The sequence below is a fragment of the Myotis daubentonii genome, chromosome 9 (assembly GCF_963259705.1).
Source record: "Myotis daubentonii chromosome 9, mMyoDau2.1, whole genome shotgun sequence".
Classification (NCBI taxonomy): domain Eukaryota; kingdom Metazoa; phylum Chordata; class Mammalia; order Chiroptera; family Vespertilionidae; genus Myotis; species Myotis daubentonii.
The window spans coordinates 47,708,919-47,731,735 of NC_081848.1; the positions used below are offsets into that span (position 1 = coordinate 47,708,919).

General features: G+C 58.4%; 1 protein-coding gene across 3 annotated transcripts in view; it reads left to right on the forward strand.

Annotated features, from left to right (window-relative positions):
* Nucleotides 1-22,817, forward strand: part of TUB (TUB bipartite transcription factor) — a 73,608-nt gene that overhangs the window by 39,332 nt on the left and 11,459 nt on the right. The window contains exons 1-5 of one of the 3 annotated variants that reach the window (XM_059708795.1): nt 6,819-7,203; nt 16,454-16,505; nt 16,932-17,094; nt 20,258-20,401; nt 21,562-21,729. In XM_059708795.1, coding sequence (XP_059564778.1) covers nt 7,166-7,203; nt 16,454-16,505; nt 16,932-17,094; nt 20,258-20,401; nt 21,562-21,729 — 565 coding nt within the window. In that variant the 5' untranslated portion in view covers nt 6,819-7,165. Of the gene's footprint in view, nt 1-6,818; nt 7,204-16,453; nt 16,506-16,931; nt 17,095-20,257; nt 20,402-21,561; nt 21,730-22,817 lie in introns of those variants that run through there. The other 2 variants (XM_059708794.1, XM_059708796.1) reach the window with 2 other exon arrangements.

Below are 22,817 nucleotides of genomic sequence, written 5' to 3' on the forward strand. Positions count from 1 at the left end.
CCATTTTAAAGAACCGTGGATTTCTTAGACGATGGGGTGGGGAAACAGGTCGAAAGTGCAAACTCATAGGCTTTTGGGAAAGGTTGCAGAATACAGTGTTCTTTGCTGGAGGACACAAAGGCAGTGGCTCTGTCTGACAAAGGAGAGGGCTCTGCTAGATAAACCTGCATTAGGAACAAATGAGAGCTCTCTGCCCCTCTTCCTGATCAGCTTAATTCCTCGTTGCTTATCTGCAAATTCAATAACGCTGGTGAACAAACCCCTCCTGCAGGCTGTGCACAGGCCCTGGGCGCTCCTCCCCAGAGGCCTTGCCAATTTATAACCTCAGAGCCCACACCAGGCGGGCTGGGCTTAGAGGCCCTGTGGGGAAGGGGCAGGCAGACCTGGCTGGGGACAGTGGAATCGTCCCCAGGACTGGGCCACTGTGCTGCAGCTCTGGGACTCCCAGCCCCCAGCCTGGGCCCTTGGAGCAGATCCCCAGAGTGGAGCTGTTGAAGTGAGAGAGGGGCAGGTACGAAGGTTCCGCTCCCTCCCCACACTTCCCTGCCTTCCTCCAAGATAAATAACCTGGCTGGACATCGCAGACGTTTTCTGTGCCCACATGCAGTAGAGTGTGGCCAGCTGGTTGTCATCGTGGTAATATATCACACCACACTTGGTGACTAAGGGTGTATTTCAACTGCCTGGCTTTTAAAATTGTGTTTATTTGTTTACCAAATCATTGTGTACCAATAGTATTTCCCGTCTGTCTCCCCTGACTATGGTGTTGGGGGTGTTGGGGGCGCTGTTTAGGGGTCCCTGGGAGATCTCGGGAGCCAGAAGCTGGAGTTAAGAAGAGGCCTGAGCACTGGAGGGAGGAGCCAGCTGGAAAGGGGGGTGTGGTCCCCAGGATGGCCTAGCTGATCATTATGTAACAGCTCACACAGAGTTGTCTGTGTCTTTCTCGCCCTCAGCAACTTTTTATGAGGCCGTTCACGTATGTGCCAGCGTGAGGAGCTTCTTTATAGGACTTTACACTTCCCTACGATATCGTGTCCCGTCTCATAAACCTGTTCCCTGTCATTAAATTCCCCGTAAAGGATGCTAAGTTCACCCTGTGAACACGGAATTACTGACTCCACCAAGTCCCACCCGCTAGACATTGTGCAGCCCACTCCTGCCCGTTTCCCCATTAGAAGCAAAGCTGTGATGACTGTCTCTGTGCATAAACTTTCTATGCCACTGGCTATTTGCCGTGGCTAGATTTCCAGAACGGGAATTACTGAGTCAGAGGGCTGAGGCCACCATCCACCATCGCGGGCAGCTATCTCTAGAGGACAGCAGTGAGGCCTGTGGGCCCCAGAACGCCCCTCTGCTGGGTTTCCATTTGAACTCCTTCATTTATTATTTGTGCGACTTCGAAGGTTATGTAACTTCCTGTTCTTCTGTGGAAGGGGGATAATAATAGTACCTACCTCACAGTGTTGTTGCGAGGATTAAGTGAGAGAAGCCGCATGGAACTGCTGGGTTGGAGAGGTGTGACTCATGAGATGTCATCATCAAAGCAAACCTTATTTTTGTCTCCCAGTCTCTTTAACTTTATTCTATGGGCCTTCCCGCCCCCTTCCTAAATCTAGATGAAATTGCTGGTAAGTCCCATGGCTTTCTTGGGCATTTTCAGGTAACCAAAGGCCATTCTGTCCATTGTCATTAAAAAACCTTTAAACTTCAGCAACAGAAACGCCTCTTGCCCATCACATGCTGCAGGCGCACTGCCCGCAGGAAAAGGCTGAGCTTGCAGCTCTGACCCTTCCCAAGGTGCAGGCGTGGAGGGAAAGAGGGGAGGAGAGGGCAGGAAAGTCCTTCCCTGACTGATGAGGGGGTGTCACACTCTGGGTCTTTTCTCATTGGGGTGTTTCTGTGGTTTCTTGGAGACCATTCCATCACTGGGGTGTCCCCCCAAGTACAGCTTCCTTGACGTGGGTGACCCTCTCTCCGCCTAGCTTCATATGATGCTATCACTCCTTTCTCAGGCCCTGGGAAACCGGGGCTCATCCCCTCCCCCAGTGTCACCTCCCCCGACCAGGGCCCTCCTGGCAGGGATCTAAGACAGTTACACCTGGGCCTCATGCTGGAACCTCCATTGGTCCTGAGGACAAGACCTAGTATCCTTTGCCCCACACGCCTGGGGGCACAGGCTGACCCTGAAGCAGCAGCACCCTCTTGGCCATCAGGGCAGCCAGCTGCCACCCACTTTTTGGGTTTGCCAGGTGTGAATCAGATGCCCATGCACTGTGGCCCTAAGACCGTTGTGGCCACATAGTAAGCTTTCTTAGGGGGGTCTCCTTCAAGCATCGTCACCCCTTGGGGCTCACTGGTCCTTGGGGCTCTCTCTAAAATTCCTCTTAAACCTCCAACAACCCTTTCTTCAGCCTCTTCCATCTTGTATGTCCTAGAGGTGGGTGCTGGCTAGCGGTGTAGACCGGGGTTTTCACGCCTCCTTTCCAAGTCCCATTTGGTGTTATCCCACCTCATTTTGGAATGTGATGTCTATGAACTCAGAGCTGCACTGGAGAGTCCCAGCGCATCGTCCCATGCCCGTACCTGCTCTTAGGAACCATAGAGGAGTGCCCAGCAGGAGCATGTGCCCAACAAATGACGGTCACGAGTGATCCAGTCTCATAGGCTCTGCGTTTGCATTCACGTCAGCACCATTCCATCCGGCTTGATCCCTGGTACCTTGTGTTAAGCTTTCTGAGTTTTATGTTTCCTTCAGACCACGGTTCATTTTTTTGAGATGTGGAGGTTTTTATTTGCTATTATCTTCTGCAGTGATTTGGAAAATAGACATATGTTTTTCATTCTACTAGTGCTTACCCTACATTTTCAAAGACATTGGTGAGTCTACGTTATCACACTTTAATCATGTGTAAAAGGGCAATGGTCTTTGTATGTCCTACAATTATTCACATTGTCTGGCCGCCCACACATATGCTGCCATATTGCCATGATGTCTACCCAACAGCTTTGAAAAGGCACTGACTGGGCTCTGGCTTAGGGCCCATCTAAGAGCTGGCTTATCTCTGTCCTGCACTTCCCCCAGAGCCAGCTAGCAGTTTTCAATACTTCTGGTCTTGTCTCCTCTAGCTTCCATTTTGCTGCTAATAATATCTTTCTAAAAGGGACATCTGAGCAGGTTACTCTTGAGTCCGCAGGCTGACGCTCTATCCACTGAGCCAAACCGGTTAGGGCATACAGAGCAGGTTACTCTTGACTTAAAACCCTTTAGTGCTCCCCAGTCGGCTAGAGGATAAAATCCAAACTCCCGGCCTGGCTGGTGTTCAGGGTGCCATGTGATCTGGCCCAACCGAAACTTCCGAGGCCCCTCCCCTGCCACGCTCACTGGTCTGCACCTTGGTTTTCAAGTGCGTTGGTCACATGGACTCATATCCCCATGGCTTTGCTCATGTCACCCGCTCAGTCTAGAATGCCCTCTGGGCAAGAAGCCCAGCACAGCCGCTGGCCAGTCATAGAGTCTTGGTAACTGTTAAGCTTCCCTCTTCCTTTCTTATCTATCAAAATCCTAGTCATCCTTCAAGGCCCAATTCAGTTGTCATCCTTTTTCATCCTAAGGAAGGGCTTGTTCTAACCTGACTCCTCTGCCTTTGGTACCATTGTCTGCCCGTCCTCTGTGTCCCTGGCCCCCAGCGCTGTGTACGCCTGTATTGGAACACCAGCACCTTGGCAGATAGTACCCCAAGACTTGCAGGACTGAGCCTGACCCTGCCAAAGTCTTGCATGGACTTTTGAGCCCAGTCAGGTCTAGTCAATGTTTGATTGATTGGAATTGCCCTCCTCAGATTGCAAGTGTACAGCACCAAGCTACTAGGCAGGGCACACCTTGGGACTTGGTGCCTCATCTGAATTGAAGTTTATTTATTATTCATATCCGTTTGCTTCCAAAGTGGACTAGAGGTGGCCCAGACTCAATAAAACTGTTCAATTAGAAATAGAAAATATAAGACTCCACATGGAAATAGCCAGTTGCCAAAATGCTAACCTTCTTCCTTGGGTGAACTAGAGCTTGCACTGGGTTCCTCCGGCTGGGATGGCAGATGTGAGGTCTCCTTGGGGCCGCTTCAGTCCACAGGCATTCCTTCATCCCCCCCCCGCACCCCCCCCACACACACCCATACCCCCACCCAACCATGGCTGTGTTGAAAATGCCTAAGATGCTACGAGGAGAATTTAAATTCATGGCAAATACCTCATCCTTGAAGGATTTGGACAGGTGGGAGTTTGGTTCTGCTATGTAGCCACATTTCAATAGAGATAACCTTGTTCCTAGGGCTAAATTTGAAAAGCTTAGGCCCTTCCTCAAGGGCCACTCCATAGCACGATTGTTCTAACCATGGCCTAGTACAGTAGTTCTCACATGGCTTCTGAAGTGGCTTTCTGATGGAAGCCAAGGGCATACACTTCAAATGTCAACCTGGGAAGCCATTTGACCAGGAAAACCCATTGCCAGTTCTGAGTGCCATGTGATCTGGCTCTACCAAAACTTCCGAGGCCCATCTCACATACACCTTAGAATTCACAGAAGCACACACTTCTATCCTCCCCATGCACACACATGAACACACTACCCAACCAATGATCCTGTGCAGACCGGCTCAGCCTGCAGGGCCACCACACACACACACACACACACACACACACACACACACACACACACACTCATGCATACCCTGGCATACAGCCCCTCTGGCTCCCACACGTCCCATGCCCACAGCCTCCACCGGAGGAGACACACAGAGAGCTGTCTCATTTCTGCACCTCGCTCTGCCTCCAGATTTTGCTCCCTTAGGGCAGAACCGAAAGTGTCTATTTAATAGATTCAATTACTTCGGGCTCCTGAGACCTTCCAGCGTGATTCTGATTGCTTTAAGGTGTCAGATAATTTGGGAATAAAGGGGCAAAGCAGCCACAAGTCCCTGAATGGGAAGTGTAAGCTCCAGTCAGCTGCAGATTGCACTTTGGGAGGGTTCTGGAGGGCGGGCTGGCCTCTTGTCTCTGCCGGTCTCATCCAAGGATCCTGGCTCTTGGAGGACAGAGCCCTTAGGCAGTGCTGCCTTGACCTCTAAGGCAGGGACCAGTCCCTTTCTGCTGCCCTTCCTGGGAGTCCGACAGGGGTGAAAACAGAAGCCCAGGTCAAGTGCCCCAGCAGTCAGGCACGGCCCAGCTTTCTGCCCCTGCACCCCCACTCCAGAGTGATTCACTTTGTCTGCTCTGTGTCCTCAGGGACAGGGATAGCTCTTGGAGGTTGATAAATAAACAGAGGCCACAGCCTTCAGAGAGCGTTGATGCTGGGCCAGACAGAGATGGATCTGAGGGACCTGCTCCAGAGGCAGGCTGTGTGCGCGAGCGTGCACGTGCGGTGCATGAACTGAGTAGGCAGGAAGGAGGCTAAGGGCAAGGGCTCTGGACCCAGATCCTTGGTGTGGGAATCCTAGCTTCACACTCTGACCAGCCGTGTGACTCTGGGCAAGATCTTTGCCTTCTCTGTGCCTCAGTTTCTTCTGCTGTGAAATGGGTATGATGATAGCACCTTTCTCCTCGGGTGGTTGTGAGGATGAAACGCGTACAATATATCATACACCTCACACAGCTCCTGATGCTCAGCAAATGCTGCCAGTATCTTGGTTATTGTTTTTGTAGAGGCAAGACTGAAAGGCTGGGGGAGTTTTGGGTGGAGAGTCCTGGCTGTGGACTCGGGCAGAAGGATGGGGCCCTCCCTCAGCCAAGCTGGCAGTTCTCGCGCTTTCTCCCCCGAGTCACACAGTCAGGGCAGCCTGGTCAGCACCACAGGATCCCCACAGGGACACTGCTCTGGGGTGGTCGGGGCGGTGAGGCTCACAGGTAGTGTGAGCAGGCCCCTCCCTGACCCCCTGGCTTCCGGCCAGCCCGCTGTGGGTTCTTGGCCCTCCACCTCAGCACGCCACACCTTACCTTAAAGTTGGCACTCACAGCCAGGACCCCCTCGGCACTCGGAGACTTTGAGGTTATCTTTATCGGGAGGTTTTTGCTCCTTTTAAACGTGCCCTTTTAAAACGTGCTCTGGAGGACAGAGACCCTGGTGGCATGTCCGCTCCATCGCCCCCTAGCCCTGTGTCCTGGGCATCATAGCATTCTTGAGGCTTTCTTTTCTGGGAATTCGAGAGAAGTACTTGCTGCTCAAGGCTATGGTGGGGATTAAATATAACTTTTAAGGGCCGGGAATGCATGTTACCCTTTCCTTGACCGTGCCCCTTAGACAGGAAGGATTTCTCCCCCCGCGAGGAAACACCTCCTTTACTAAAACCTAAAACCGAAGAGAGAAGCCGTCCTGGGGGAAAGTGAGAACTCGGGGTGGGGGTGGGGGTGGGGGTGGGGGTTGGGGGGGGGCGGTGAAGCGACTGGGAGGGAGAGGGCCAGCCTCCAAGCTTAGGACCTGAAGGTGCCCGGGACCTCTTTGGTGTCCGCTGGCATCATCCCCACCTGCACAACTGGCTCCCACCCCCACCCTTCACCCCCCCTCCCCCATCAGAGCTGCAGTTGCCCATCCCTGTCGGAGATAGGTAGGTAGGTGGGTGTTAGAATTATCCCGGTGTCACCGAGGAAGGAACCGAGGCTCGGAGGTCAGGGGACCCGCCCAGCGGGTGGGCGCGGGCGCCGGGGCGGTCACGTGTGTGGAGCGGAGCCCGGTCGCCGGTTTCAGGAAGGGGCGGGGGGGGGGGGCTGGGACGTTGAGGACGCGTGGCCGGCCTAGGGGTGGGGTCTCCGCCGGGCAGGGCGGGGCGAGGGAGGAGGGCGGGCGCCGCGGCCACTGGAGCTCGGACCCTCCGCGCCGGGAGCCCCTCCGGAGGCGCGGGGCGGGCGGCCCGCCTCTCCCACTTCCACGCGCGCGCGCGCCGCCCGCCCTCCCACGGTTGCCCCGCGCTCTGGGCTGTTCCTCCCGCCGCACCGCGCCCGCAGCCGCTCGGAGCCTGCGGCCGGGGCCCTGGCGTGCGGCGCGGGCCTCGGCGGGGCCCAGCGCCCCGGCCCGGGAGGATGCGGCCCGGGGCGGCCCGGGAGCTGAGCAGGGCCCCCGCGCCGACCCTCCGGGGCCCGGGCCTCCGGAGCCGCCGCCGCCCCGCCCCCGACAGACATGACTTCCAAGCCGCTTTCCGACTGGATTCCCTACAGGTACGCGGGCGCCGGTCCCCCCTTTTCTTTAACTCGGGGGCGCGGCCCACCACCCTCCAACCCTGAGGGCACCGGGCAGGGTCGAGGGCAGGGTCGTCCGGGTCGGGGCTGGTGGGGTCACGGGGCGGGGCGCGGGGCACCCTCCCCATCTAGCCCTGAACTAGGAGCGCGGGGTGGAGGTGCTGGTCCTTCCCACCCCAACTTTGGGGGCCCGGCGGACCGAACCCGCCTGTCTTGCTCCGCCCCTTATCCTCCAGGGCTGCTGGAACGGGCCAGTGCTCCGGGCCTACGTGGGCCTCCCTGGTCCATGTGGCCGCCGGGGAGGGAGCGCGCGGTGCTGTGAGCCCCTCCTAGGCCAGCAGAGCCCGCAGAGCCCTGCGCGCACTCCCGGCCATCTGCAGGCCTGCCCCCGCGGGGCGCCCCGCTGGTCACAGTCGCTCCTGCTGGTCCCTTCACACACTCAAGGCGTGAATTCCTGGAGACAGTTATTCTGAACCAAGAGCACAGGCGGCTGATATACGCATGCACCATGCAGCTCTCCACACACACACACGTGCAGTGCTACATATCTGCACACGTACATATGCTGTATCTGGAGAGTACCTGACACCGACTACTCACTCACAAGAACTAATATCTTTCAGAGGCTCGCAGGTCCACTTGCTAACAGGTCTATTCCTGGACACACACCAACTCACAATACACAGCTGCCTTTACATGCACAAGAGCACTGGAGAGTCCAGGCACACTCAGATAGCACAGCCAGGCACGTGGCCTGCCCAGTGACAGCTGGCCTTCCCCACCTGTGTGGAGGTTGGGGTAGGGGAAGGTCTCTGGGGCTTTGCACAGGTGCAGGCCTTTCCCCCATCCACTCTACCCAATTCTCTCCATTACCACTGTAAAGCAGCTCATTGCCATGGTAGCGCCAGATCCTTGGCCACCCATTGGCTCCTCGGTTGCCAAGGGCTACAGAGCTGTCTCTAGGCCTCCCAGAGAGGCATGTGTGTAAAAAGGGTCCCAGACTGCTAGGGTCCACTATGTTCTTGCCCACTCAGGTGCACATGCCGGTGGGTGGTAGAAACAGGCCTTCAGGGTCCGCCTGGCAACAGCCTGCTCTCAGGAAGGGACCTGATTCCAGTCACCAATAGAAAAGAACTCTGACAGCTCTTCTGTGTGTCTGTCCAGATAGCATGCAACATGGAACCAGCTGAAACCGCCCCGGGTTTTGTTAAAGCAGATCCTTCTGCAAACGAGCACCTGTCACTGGCTTGGGAACTCAGGGCTGCTTTTGAGAACTTGCTGTTGTCTCTGATCTCGACCCCTTTGGGGGCTTCATGGCTTTCCAGGTTAGAATTTGTGGGTGCCCCTCTCACCAACACACATGTGCACACACAAGTCACCCATAGGGCTTCCTGCAGACACATGTAATCACACCTCAGAGTCTCACATAGACCAGGGAGATAGTCCTATCAGGGGACTGGGGCTGGGCTGACTCAAAGGAATGGCTACTGCATACAAGGGCATCTAGCTGGGGGCACAGGTAGTTCCTGGAGCATCCTGGCTGCCTTGACACGTATGGGCTGACCTTTAGAAGACAGTGCAGCCCCACAAAGTACCATTAACCTTTTCTTGCCACCCAACAGAGGTGCCTAGATAGTTCCTGTAGGCTGAGTGGCCTCTGGTGTTATGGATGTACCTGTATGGGGTGAATGTGGCGCGGTGTTGGCCACAGGCACTTAGGAGGGAGGCAAGGCGCAGCACTTGTGGCTGTGGATATGGTGATGTGTTTAGCGTCTGGCAAATGGGACCAGGCCTGCTCAAGGTTTAAGGAAGCCCTCCCAGGAGCCAAGGACCAAAGCAAGTGGTTGCACGGGTCTTAGAAAGAGCCTGCCTCAGACTGGGAAGGCTTAAGCCTGCCTCTGGAAAAGTGGGGTTGTCTCTGGAAATGACTCTGCCCATTGAGTGTCCAGGGCACTGGCATCATGCAAGGAGTGATTTGACACTTGCCCAGCCCACACCCAACCCTTGTCCCCATTCCTTTCTTGGGCCCACACTCCACCTGAGTACAAAGTCCTGTCCCCCTGGGGACCTAACCCTGAGGAACAACTGGACACCCACGTGGCCTTCCCCTGCTTGCTGGCACGCCTGCCTTTTTGCTCTGCAAAAGGGCGGGTAGGTGTAGAGCTGGGGGCAGGCCGTACTTAGAAGTTGCCAGAATCTCTTCTGTCCCACCGGGGTCTTTTTGAGAATGCACTGAGCCGAGAAAGCATTGGCCTTGGGGTGCAGGCTTCCGGAACGGGAGACCTGGGCCGAGAGGAGGAGATGCACCTTGCCTCTTGCCTTAATGGGCTGCTGATTGCAGTCACAGCCACGTGCCTGTGTGGTCACAGAGAAAACCGGGGCAGGAGACAGGCGCGGCAGTTTACTTGCAGGTGTGGGGGATGGGCGCGTGTGCTGTGCTTTGGTGTGAGGTTTCGCTACCGTCGTCGTCGCAGCATGTCAGCTGGAATGTGTCATTGGGTTTGGGGCCGAGAGGCCCATTGATTTCTTGTTAACGCTGCTGGTGATGGTCGCACCTGTACTCCCTGGCCTGGCTCAGTTTCTTTGAAGCAGTGCTAATCACTAGTAATCTTCTTCAGGGCAATTGTGGCTCCTTTTGTAATGCTCACGAATTAATCTTATTCGGACTTGGAAGCCATTTAGTTGGTCAAGTTTAACAATTGGAATGATTTGCCTTTCATTTTTTTCTATTACAACTAATTCCATTTCTGCCATATTCTCTTCATTTGTGTTCTTGGGTAGTTAAATGCCCCTAGTTCACGGCCTTCTGTGAGTTGTGGGTGAGAGTCAGGAAGGACCTCGAGGTGGGCGTGAGAGAGCCTGTCCTCGGTGCTGCCCCGCGGCTGTTGCCTGGTGTTCCCTTATGAGGCAGTGAACTCCTGGAGAGCAGGGACCTCAGCTGGTGCTTGGCTGTGTGCCTGGCATGACCCAGCACAGACAAGATGCCCATGACTTTGAATCAGAGTGGCACCCACAGGTAGCTTTTAGGACTTTCCTGGCCCCACCCGATTCTCTGCTCACTGAGGGACACAGCGCTCTCCCTCCACAGTGGGGCTCCCCGGAGCCTCTAGGTCACAGAACGAGGCTCTCAGGGTCCTTCCAGGCCACGGAGTCCTGTGTGGGTGCTCCCTGTGCCTCTCCAGGGACGCCTTCCACCAGAGGCCGCTGTGACCATCAGAACGGTCTTCCTGGGGGTGAGCTTACGGGTGTCTCCGGTTCCCCTCCACGTGCCCTTGTTAGGATCCTCTACTACAGTGGTTCTCAACCTTCCTCATGCCACGACCCTTTAACACAGTTCCCCATGTTGTGGTGACCCCAACCATAAAATTATTTTCGTTGCTACCTCATAACTGTAATTTTGCTACTGTTATGAATCGTAATGTAAATATCTGATATGCAGGATGTATTTTCATTGTTACAAATTGAACATAATTAAAGCATAGTGATTAATCACAAAAACAATATGTAATTATATATGTGTTTTCCGATGGTCTTAGGCAACCCCTGTGAAAGGGTCGTTCGACCCCCAAAAGGGTCACGACCCACAGGTTGAGAACCGCTGCTCTACTACTTCCTCACTCCGCTTTCCAGGGAGCAGAGTGACTCCTGGTGAAGCCAGACTCCTGGCTCTTGCGCTTCTGCGTCTGGTGGAGCCCCAGTCCCCAGACACTATGGCCCATGGCCTCCCCTGGTGAGGCAGGAGGAGCAGGACCCGTGCTCCTGGGTCCGCGGTGACTCTCTACTCCTTCCTCAGGCCCAGTCGGGGTGCCTTCTCGCTGCGCCTGGGGAGGAAGGAGCAGAGGAGACACAAGGCAGATGGAGCTGACCAAGGGGCAGGGACACTGTGGACCCCTCAGCCTGGTCTCTGCCCCTCTGCCTGTATGAGTCCTGTGGCCGCAGGCGGTTCCCGGTGTGGCCTGTCAGCACGGGCAGAGTGAGGCCGTTAATTCCTCCCTCTGGACCCCTGCTTCTGTTGCAGCCCTTGAGCCCTCCTTGCCCCGTGGGATGGCTTTGACTGCCTGACCAGTCACCTCGAGGCCTCTGTAAACAGAACCCCAAAGTCTGTCCCTGGCTGATGTCAAGCCCTGTGCTGCCTGTGTGGGCAAGGCCTGGGTGTTGGCACCCACATAGGCGACTTGACGTCCTCCTGTTACGTGTCTGCTTGTCTTTCTCTCTGCTAGCTTATCCGAGTCTTCTGAATTCCTACCGTCCTGGTGAGTGTCACCTGTGAGGCCTGCCTTGTCGTCAGGTCACTGGTGAACATGCTAACCAAGAGAGGCAAGATGCTAGAAACCTCCTCTGACTGTCATGACCCAGAAACCTTTGAATGTTTGTCTGATTGGACTAGCGTGCTGCTTGCATTGCCTCTTCTCGCCCACAAGTTATGGTCGGTTGCTGGTCCCTGCGATTCCATGTGGATGCCTGGCTGTTCTGTCTTCCCGTTTTCCCAGTAGCCCCGAGGACCCGCGCCCTGACCTGGGAACTTGGGCTTGCTCCGAGTGGTCACTAGTCTTCTGCTACTCAAACCGCCATCCAGCTGTTCAGCGAATCCCTTCCACAGTCTTCCCTGAGGCCTGGGTTGGTCGCTGATCTGCAGACTGCCGTTCCTTACCCCGGCCGAGCATCAGCCTCATAGCAGCTCCCCACATTCTTGTTGGTTCCTGCCGGTCCTCATTTGCATGCCGAGCATTGGAACCACCTGGGAGACTTGCTTTACAAGGGAGCGTGAGGCGGGTATTGAGCTGGGCATCTTCCCCCGCAGTTCCAAATTACCAAGTCAGGGCCGATGCGCTGGCAGCTTTAATGCACCTGGTAAGTTAGGACGCCAGTGGCCAGAATGGAGGCGCCTCATGGCTGGAGGCTGGAAGGCTTGTGAGCAGCATGGTTCTCTCCCTTCTCGAGCTGCACCCGCCCCCCCCCCCCCCCGGCCCATATCCACCCCCAGTTCCCATCCCCACTGTTTCCACAGTGCTCCAAGCAGCCCTAGGCCAGTGATTTTCAGTCTGTGTGCCACAAGGATTTTTAAAACATGCAATACCTGACTATTTAGTCAGAGGCACTGACCTCTCTTCCCTTAGGTCAGGGGTGGGGAATGTCTGGCCTGCTGACAGTACAAGGCCCGTGAAATCATCTGGTTTGGCCCTGCCAAGGCTAGTGGGGCGAGTTAAATCAATGTTTGACCAAATACAGCAGCTAATTTTTACATTGATAATTTTGTAAGGCCCTCGAATGATACTATAAATATCCAAATGGCCCTTGGCAGAGAAAGGCTCCCCACCCCTGCCTTAGATGGTCAAGTAAAAAATGACAACAGCCAACGCAACAATAGCCATCGGTGCGAATGAATGAAAATTATGCCCATTTCTTTTGTTAAATTGGCAAAAATGTCTGTTTTGCTGTGTCACAGAATTTTAGTAATTAGCTTATGTGTGCCATGAGATGAAAAGGATTGAAAGTCGCTCCCCTGGGCACTGGATGCCTGGATGTGCTGGGCGGCTGGGAAGGTGTCAAGCATTGGGCACAGGGGTTGTAGCCGGGCACCTGGGTGGTCTTTTCTTCCCTGACAGCCCACTTCCCTTTTCCCAGTCCACTGTGCCTGAGGGGGAAGGATGAGGACAGGAAGGGGAGGGTGAAGGGGGCATGGAGAGTGGGTCTGTCCCTGGGTTGCCCCTGTCAGCTTAGGTGGATTAGCTGGAGCATGTGGGGTGAGTCTAAGAAGGGGTGGGAACCGGCTTCCTAACTACGTTGGCCTGTCTGGCTTTTCCAGCCTCCAGGAGACGTGCCCCCGCACTCACTTGTCCAGCCGGGTTCACTCCTCAGATATCTGTCTGACCTCAGGGCAGGCAAGGGATGCACAGAGGCTGTCTCCCTGGGTGGCGAAGGGGCCACCTCAGCGGCTGGTGTTTTCTTGGGCTCCCCGGTCTGGGAGGAGGTGACCGGAATGAGGGAGCCACCAGGGTCAGCTGGAAGACCATCCACCAGGGCCCTGCCTCCTGTCAGCGTCTCCTGGCGGGGCTGCCGCTGGCAGCCTGGGCTTGGCAGTGATTCCATAATTGGAGCCTGAGTCATTAAAAAGCCATTACTGTCTCCTCTCACGGTTATCGTTCAGAGCGGCCTAGAGCAGCGCCTGTCGGAAAGAGGGCGGCTGGGCATGTTGGTGGGAGAGGAAGGTGCCTAGGAGAGGTGCTGCAGTGGGCGGTGAGCAGGCAGGGCCTCCCCTGTGTGTCGGGGGGAGGGGTGGGGGGAGGCTGGGCTGCGGAGGAGGTGACTGCAGCTTGGGTTCCACTCTCCCTGGAGACAGCATCGTTGTTGTCATTGCTCCCAACAACACGCTGCTGTGCACCCGGGGCAGGTGTGTGCTCCAGACACACGGGTGCCAGGCAGCAAGGCCGCCAGGACGAGCTGGTCCCTGCCGGGCGACTCTGCAGCCCTCCTGGGATCACTGCTGCACCCGGGCCCATTCCCTCCCCCGCGTGCCCACTCCCGGAGCCTCCTCACGCAGGTGTGTGTCCTTCGGCCTGGGTGGCCTTGCTCAGCCAGGCGCACTCTTATCCTCTAGAGCATGCTGCCCCCCCAGCTGCCGCCACCCTGTGCTCCCTCCTCCCCGCCGCCCCACTGCCTGGTGGGAAGTGAGGTGGCGGGCAGGCGAGCAGCTCTCTGGCACTTCCAGGACGTCTGAGTTTCTGGAATTCTTTACAGGCCGAGCCCTTGTATGCATCCATCTTTCTCTGAAGGCCGGCGGTTAAGTCTGTTTTGTCTGTAGCCCGACCTGGGGACCGTGTTATTAGTGGCTGCGGCTCTTTGTCATCATCCCCCACCAGGGAATCGGGTGGGGGCAGAGGAAGAGGAGTAGTTTTCATGGGAAGCAGCCCCCTTCCCTGGGTGGAACGTGTGGAAAGCCCACGGTGGCGGGGCAGCGACCTGTGGTAGGAAAACACCCCTGGGCACAGATAAGGACACAGGGGGCGGGGGCACTGGGCAAGGGGGGCACAAGGGCTGGAACCTTCTATTGTCAGCCGGGCAGCCCCGTGTCGTGACCCAGCTGTTCAGGAGGTGGCTTTGCTAACGTGAGCTTACCTCTCAGCTGGAGGTCACACCTCGAAATGGCCCAGCACCATGGAAGTCATCTTTTTCCTGCTCAGCCAAACCCAGGGCCCGGAATGTCCCGGAGGAATACCCCTGGCCCTGCCCTGTGAAAGGGCATGTGGCTTGCGTCATCCGGGAAGCCATGACACTCCTGCTACAGGAAGAGAGCCAGCTCTGTGTGAGGTGACCCGGGCTCCTGTGGCCAGGCCGCTAGCACGGGACAGGGATTGCAGGCTGCCCGGTGCGTGCCCGGCCCAGAGCTTGGCAAGCAGAGCCCAGTTGGCTGTCAGGCCCGTGGCTCCTGTCAGCCAGGTGTCATGCAGACCCAGCCTGCAGTTCCCCGGTGCCCTGGAAATGGTGCCCGCGGCAGACACGGGGAAGTAGTGTGTGGACACAGGCGCCTGGCGCTGGTGTTACTCAGACAGGGCGGTGACTGCAGGTGGAGAGCTGGAGCCTCAGGCCCGGCAGGGCCCGGGCACCGTGCCCTCTCTAGTACCGTCCCCCTTTCTCCAGAACCCCTGCTGCCCTCCCGCGGTGGGGCGTGCCTTTTCTGAGGGGACACCCATCATCCCACCCGTTTGAGATTAGGAGCTGGTCCCCGTCCTCGGTCCTGGCGGTGCTCTCGGCAGTCCCAGTGCAGCTGTGTGCTGTTGGGCAGGTGGGCAGTTTCAGGAAGACAGGTCTGACTTAGAAGCACGTCTGCTGGGTTTTCTCCTGGGCTGTGGCAGCTGAGGTTTCGGAGAATAAGGCTGGTCTGTGCACAGCCCCAGATCACAGTCAGGGCTCCGCCGAGTGCAGAGCCGCCGTGCCTGTCAGGAAAGGCCTTCCCATTGGCTAGTAGGTAGGATGCCGCCGGTTTAAGGCATGCGGAGCCCTCATCAGTGTGGCCAGGGAGGAGGGTGGTGGGCTGGCTGTGGTCATGGACTTCCTGCCGCTCTCTGGCTGGCTCCCCAGCCCGCAGAGACACAAATAGTTTGGATGAGAGGAAGGGAGAGTTCGGGTGAATGAGTATTTCCGCCAGAAGGGCTGCTAGTGCTGTCAGGAGGAGTGGAAATGGCTTCACTTGTCTTTGGGGTGATTGGACCTCATCTTTCCCCCGTCCATGCACACTGCACTCACCCACACACAAGCACACCCGTCTCTTACACAGGTAGATGCACTCGTACATTTGTGCACATGCGCGAGACATACTTATAGCCTCACACACGCAAACCTCATGCACTCGGGCACATAACTGGGCCAGGATGGCATAGGGGGTTCCCAGAGCTCAGCCCCTCAGGCTCCAACCCCACCCCATGCAGCTGGCCTGACCTTACAGAATTGGGGGCCTAGGTCCCATGTATGTGCCTTGGACTAGAAAGAAAATTAAGTGGTTTGAATTACCAGCTCGCTGCTGTGCTCTGCCTTCCTGGGAGGCAGGGCCAGTCTGTGTGAGACGACGCTGCCTGTCCTGACACCTCAAGGGTTCGATGCCCTGGTGCTGCCTGGCACCACGTCTGTGGCCAGGGAAGGGTCCAGTGGCTGGTTGGTAGAACGTGTGTTGATGAGCCCACCCAGCCCCAGCCCTACCCTGAGGGACTGGTTGGCCACTTGGCCGCACCCTCCCTGGGCCTCAGTGGGCAGTGTCAGCACCACTCTGCCACCTGGAGAGCCAGGCGCTTGCTTTGAACAGATGGGGCGAGGGTCTGCCCCAAGGGCCCAGGTTTCCCCAGAAAGGACCGAGAGGCATGGGGAGGGGTGGGGAGATCTGAGAGGGAGCCCGAGTGGGCAGGTCCCTGGTCGGAAGCCTGGCCTTGGGCCTGGCTTGTGCCCGATGCTTCTGGACAGGTGCCCTTGGAATGCAGTCAGGCCCTGCTCATGGGCCCAAGGGGAAAGCCTCCTGTAGCTACTGGGGCCAAGGATCCCAGCAGGAGATAAGCTCCCAGAGCCACAGGAATATAGTGCAGGCCTTTTTGTCTCGAGCTGGTTTCCAGATAGTAGCTCACCCTCCTCTCTCTCAGCCATGATGGGAGGGGTTTAAAGAACCCAGATGTGCTGGGTGGGCTCTGGGCCAAACCCTGGCACCTCGTGGGCAGGCCCTGAACGCCCCTCTCTCCCTCCGCAGTGTCTTAGATGATGAGGGCAGCAACCTGAGGCAGCAGAAGCTTGACCGGCAGGTGAGTGAGCCTGGGGCCGGGTGGAAGGGTGGGCACTCGCCATCCTGGCTGCCCCCTTCCTGGGTGATCCTGACTGGGGGAAGAGCTCCCCCCCACCCCCCACACAGAGCAGCTCTCTCCTTTACCAGCTCAGCACTGACCAGTGCACGGGGCTTCTGCCACGCAGGCCACTGGGGGGCTGTGGTCCTGCCAGGATAGCTCCCTGGGCTGAGTTTTGCCTTCTTTTCCTGGACCCCAAGTCTCGGGGCACCAAGGACATGAGGCCTTGGCCCAGAGTGGACGTTGGCCCCCACTGGGGTCTCTAGAAGCAAGCTGAGCCAGCAGGGCCTTCTCTCTGCTCCCAGGCTGGGAGCCCTCCCTCGGGTGGAGGCGGCGGGCTGCCCCCTCCAGCCCGGTGGCCCCCATGCCTGTCCGGTGCCTCTGCAGCGGGCCCTGCTGGAGCAGAAGCAGAAGAAGAAGCGCCAGGAGCCGCTGATGGTGCAGGCCAATGCCGACGGGCGGCCCCGAAGCCGGCGGGCCCGGCAGTCGGAGGAGCAGGCCCCCCTGGTAGAGTCCTACCTCAGCAGCAGTGGCAGCACCAGCTACCAAGGTACACCTTGCCCTTGGGACAGCCTGGGACAGCCAGCCCGGGAGGCTCCACACCCCTCAGGGACTCCTGCTAACCTGAGCAGGCACGGGCCCTCTGTCAGGTGTGTCCAGGCTGCGCGTGGCTCCCAGCAGGAGCAGACAGCTGAGTGGGGCTGGTGGAGGGAGGCTGGGACCTGGAACTGTGGGCTCCTGGATCAGGTGCTGGAGCCAGAAGCTAAAACTTTATTGATCTGGGAGTTCAAGTGTCCACGTTTCTGATCAGGAGAGTTTCACCGAGAGCAGGAGGCAGTTCCTAGAGCAGAAGGGTCTGCTCCCCGCTAGTGTTCTGCCTCCTGGAGGAATGCACTCAACATCCCACACCAGCCAGTGTCTCCTGCGAGACACCTATTGCCTCCCCTCCCTGGGCTCCCCACGCCTCCGTCTTCCTGGCTTCTGACCGCAGGTCCTTGCACAAGGCCATGGTGACCAGCAGCCTCCAGCTCTCCCATCTTTGCACTCTGCTTGTCAGTAGAGCTCGTCCTGGGGTTGGGGAGGGGTGGCTCCGTTGCCTCCCTGAGCTCAGGACCCACCTGTGGGTTAGGGGACGAGTACCTCAGGCTGAACAGAGGGTTGGTCTCTCTGATCCCTAAGGAGGGACGCAGATGCAGTCCCACTGCCCCCTGCTGGTGCAGGTAATCCCAGTGCCTTCTCTGTCAGATGGTGGCTCCGAGAAGGTGGCATCTGGCTTTTGCAGTTGGAAGGAAGCGTAGCCACCACGGCGCTCCCCTCTGTGGCTTCCTCAGGTCCTGCAGTGCCAGCCACTTCCAGCTCCTGTGGTTGCCTCAGCTCAGGCCTAACCTTTCTCATCTGACTGTCAGGCCTCCCCACAGCCTGGGGCACGGTGTCTCAGGTTCCGCCAACCCAGCCCTGAGCACACGGGTCCCCTTCTCTGTGTCTTGGAGGGCAGCGCCTAGTGCCCAGTCTTGGCACAGCACCCTGGACAAGCTCCTTGCCCTCTGTTTGCCCTCGTCCCACTGAGGAAACCCGTTCATACCTGGTGATAAAGGCACCTGCCAGTGGCTAAGCATGGTGCTGGGCGCTCTCCCTGCGTTACCTCATTCTCATTTATTCTTTACAGTAAGTCATTGTCCCCACAGGATCGATAAGCACTTGGACTCCCAGGGGGTCACCGACTTGCCCGTGGTACGTTGCTAATGAGCATCGGGACGAGGCTCTGCACCCAGGCCTGTCGGACTCCAGATGGCCTTGCCAGCATGTTTTGTCGCCTCCCTGACAGGGAGGTCTGTCAGTGATTTCCTTGTGTGGGCTGCCGTTCGGCACCAGGGCCAGGCTGGTATGGCGGTACTCCACCGGAGAGGCCCTGCACAGGACGGGGACAGGGACCTCAGCCCCACGCTGCTGCCCTGGACAGCCAGCTCCGGCGGCTCCACGCAGACCTGGCCCCGGCCCCACCCTCTCCTGGCAGCCCCCTCCTCACACGTCCTCCGTGAGCACGGTCCCGAGTGGCAGGGGTGCCCTGCAGGGAAGGCACCTGCTGCTGTGTGGGCATCCCAGCCCAGCTCTGCCAGGCCTGGCACCTGACCGTTCGAGGCTGCACGTGGGATGGGACCTGCTCCTGGGACTTCAGGCCCTGCCAGTTTGGGCCGCAGGCCAACACCTTGAGGCTCTGAGAGAGGCTTACAAGTCACCGATGCGCAGGCATGTTGGCAGGTGCCTCTCGAGCTCTGAACTGTGTGCCAGGCCTGCAGGAGGGACAAAACTCAGAAGGCAGTTTCTGGTCATGCCACCGCCTGCTCACCTGTGACTGTGAGCACGTCACTGGCCCTCTCTGGGTTTGTCTCCTGTAAGGGAGAAAAATTCTCTCAAGACTTTGAACATTGAGGCAGCCATCATGCTTCGAGGTCCATTGTGAGAGTCCAGACCAGGCTGCGTCCTGCTGCTTCTGCTGGGCTCTGAGGTGGACACAGCCCCAGAGGGCTGCTGCCCCTGTGGCTGGCTGGCCTGGGATTGGTGTTCCCTGGAGCACCCCAGCCTTCCCCGCAGCACTAGCTTTCTCCTGCTCCGCCCCCTGCTGGCTCTTGGTGTTAAATACAAGGGGAATTTGACCAAAATGAGGGCCCGAGACTTGATTACAGATCCCAGGTCTCCTGCAGCCCTCCTGGCCCAGGCCCAGCTTCACTCGGACCCTGGCTGCTCCACACACAGGACCTCTGTCCCTAGAACTGTGATGTATTCATCCGGTTCTTAAGTATTTATTTTGAGGACCTACTGTGTGTCAGCTTCCAGATGAGAAGCTGGCAATCCAGGGTGAGCACGAGCAGGTGTGGCCACTGTTTCCTCGTGGGCCTGATGGTCTGAGAGGGAAGAGAGGTGAGCAGATGGTCACAGGTGTGCTTTGTGGGAAGCTCTGTGCGTGAATGGCGGACCCCCTCTCCCGAGGGCCTGGAATCTGCAGGAGGAGTGGGAGTTAGCGGACGGGAGGCAGCGGGACAGCGAGAGCGAGGCCCCTGTGGCCGGTGGGAGTCCAGTGTGCACAACGAGCACAGTGTGGCCGGGACTTGGGCGGGAAGTGAGGCGTGTGCGGTTCGGCCAAGGCCAAGGCGAGGGAGATGGAGGAGCCAGACTTGCAGGGGAATGTCAGTCTTCATCTTAAGAGCAGTGAGAAGCGGTTCTGGGACTTGGAGCAACTAGGGTTCTATGTGGAGGACGTGGAGGCCACCAGCTGGGACCCGCCCGAGGCCTCTGTGCCGCTCCTGGTGTCCGGATATCTCTCCTGCCTCAGGGCACTCTGCACCCCCGGCCACCATGGGCTCGTCCCCCCAGGGCAGTGCAGGGCCCCTGGAGTGTGGCCCTCGTTGTGGTCTCTTCCAGGAGATGCAGCCTTTTCTGTCTTCATCCACCATATCCCAGTCACGCTCCCTCCCCTCCCCCTCCCCCCTGCCCAGCTCAAACAGTTGGCTGGCCCGGAGCTTTGGTTGGTCATGGTGTGGGCAGGCTGGGTGCCACCTCCCTGTCCCGGGCACCTCTGCCTGGTACAGATGGGTGGTGGGAGGCCCTGCTGGGGTTGGGGAGGCTGGAGAACGTGCTGGGAAGGGTGTGAGCCGGCGCTCTGGTCTCACCCAGGGCTGTCTGTCTCTCTCTATCTCGGGCTCTCTCCTAAGCAGTTCAAGAGACCGACCCACTTGCCAGTGTGCAGCTGGGAGCTGCCCGCCCAACAGCACCAGCCTCAGCCAAGAGAAGCAAGGCAGCGGCCGCCGCAGGGGGCCCGGGCGGGGCCTCGAAGAAGGGGAAGAAGGGGAAGCACAAAGGTTGGCTGGCGCTCTGACCCCCACGGGCGGGTTGGGAGGATCCTCTTCCCAACCTGGAGGCCAGGGACAGGTGGGAGGCCCCGGGGGAAGGCACCAATGGCACTCAGGGCCCCACCCAGCTGGCTCACAGGCCTCATCTAGCTCACGGGCACCTGGGCTGGCCTGTGGGTGAGGGGCAGGCCCTCCATACTGCCAAGAAGGGAAGTCCAGCTCAGCTACGGCCCACGAAGCCCCTCCCCTGCCCAGCCTGAGAGCCCTCTGCCTCCATCCTGAGCCAGGACACTGTCCCGTGGGGCTTGCAGCCTCCCAGTCACCCTGGGGGCCTCCGCCACTCCCTCGTCTCAGCGCCACCCTCGGGCCCACAGACCAGTCTCCCTGCTCGTCTCTCTCCAAAAGGTCCCCAGGGATAGATACGGCGGCCCCTGCCCCGAGTCCTGTTTCTGTGGGCTAGACACCTGTCTCCTCAACCACATGTGTGCCCAGTGGTTTCCAGGCCTCGGGTGTTGTGGGATGGGGGGCGGGGGGTGCTGGCCACAGCTTCCGGGGCTGACGGCTGTCTTTTGGACATAGCCCACCCGGACAGGGTGGCTGCCACCGTGTGGGCCAGGCCTCCTCGCTTCAGTCACCGAAGCTGTGGCAGCTGGGGAGGAAGGCGGACATGGGATGGGAGAGCCTCCGTGTGGGAAGGCGCACGTGTGCCAACCTCGGCCTTTTCGAAGGGCCCGTGTGTTTTTGACGACGTGTGAGTTGACTGTGTGTGTCTGAGACGGAACGTCAGCACTGATGGCTCGCAGCCGGCCACATCCGTGAGCAGTGGTGGCCCCGTGTGGTGTGGATGGTCGTGGTTCTCCGTCGAGTCTTTTCGCTGTGAGCTGGCTTTGTAGGTGGCTGCCGTCTGCCTAGGGATGTGAGGCGTTTCAAACCAACCCTCGGCAACTAATTCTGGGGACAGCGGAAGTGACAGAACCCATGCCCCTTCAGAGCTGACCAATCATTAAGAGGCTGACAGCAATCATTCGTTTTTTAAAAGTCAGTTTTGCAAGTAAAGTTCTGCAGAGGGTCCCCCGACTCAGCCCTCACCCACTTCGTGGCTGTCTGTGGATCCAGCTCTCCTCCCCCTCCCACTGCCCTCCGGGCTCAGAAGTGTCCCTGGCCTGCAGGCGCCGGCGGGCCAGCGGCTCTGGCAGAAGACGAGTCTGAGGCTCGAGGCCCAGTGCAGATCCTGACTGTGGGCCGGTTGGACCACGCCCAGGACGCAGGGGAGACGGCAGCTGGTGGGGGCACACAGCCCAGCGGGCAGGACCTCCGTGCCACGATGCAGAGGAAGGGTGAGCACCGTGGGGGTCCAGCGACACCCCCAAAGCTCAGTCCCAGGTTCTCAGATGCACCCTTCTTGGGGAGCATGACCCTCCTGTGTCTCTTCCAGCCCTTCCCAAACCCTGGTGTGGGGCCCTAATAAGGCCAAGTCCAGGGAAAGACGTATGAGCCAGGGTCACCAGCAGCCCACAGCCCAGCCCTGTCTCCCCCACTCCTACCACCTGCCCCCAAGGAGGCCCTAGCTCTGGGGACAGATTTCCGCCCCCTTTGGTTCCTTTGAAAGAGCTGCTTTTGTAAAACCGTCCCCACCTGCTGAGCTAGAGGGGCAGGGCCAGGATGCTGAGAGGCAGGGCAGATCCAGGAAACCTGCCAGGGTAGCTTCCCCACTGGGAGCCCTGCCCCAGGGAGCCCCTGGTGGGGGGCGGCCGAGGGAAACCCAGCAGCACCCCACATTCAGGGAATCAGAGGCCGGAGAGGGCGTTCAGTGGGGAGAAGCACACAGACAGGACCTACTGCAGGCTGGGAGGGGAGGAGTCAGCCCTGCACTGCCGGCTAAGAAGCTGGCCTCTCCCAGGCACATTCCATGGTCTGTGCCTGCCCAGGCCTCTGGGAAGCCTGAGGCCAGAGAGGAGGCTCCCAGCACAGGGTCAACCCGTCAGTCAGGCCTTGCTACACAGGAGGCAGGCATGGCGAGTGCTGGAGAGGAGGGGTCAGAGGGACTGACCTGAGCTTGGAGTGGGGGGCACAGACCCCAAGGATTGTGACCAGTCTCAGCATGTACCTGAGAGTGTGCCCTTGTGTATATCAAGACATCTGTGGGCATGTGTGTGAATGTGTGTGTGCACCTAAGGCCTGGGGTGTGTGCATGCAGTATGATGACTCATCATACTGTGAACAGGTGTGTGTTTGTATGTGACCACGCCTCCCACCTGTTCCTGCCTGGGTGTGTGTATGTGACCACGCCTCCCACCTGCTCCTGCCTGGGTGTGTGTATGTGACCACGCCTCCCACCTGCTGCCTGGGTGTGTGTATGTGACCACGCCTCCCTCCTGCTTCTGCCTGGGTGTGTGTATGTGACCACGCCTCCCACCTGCTCCTG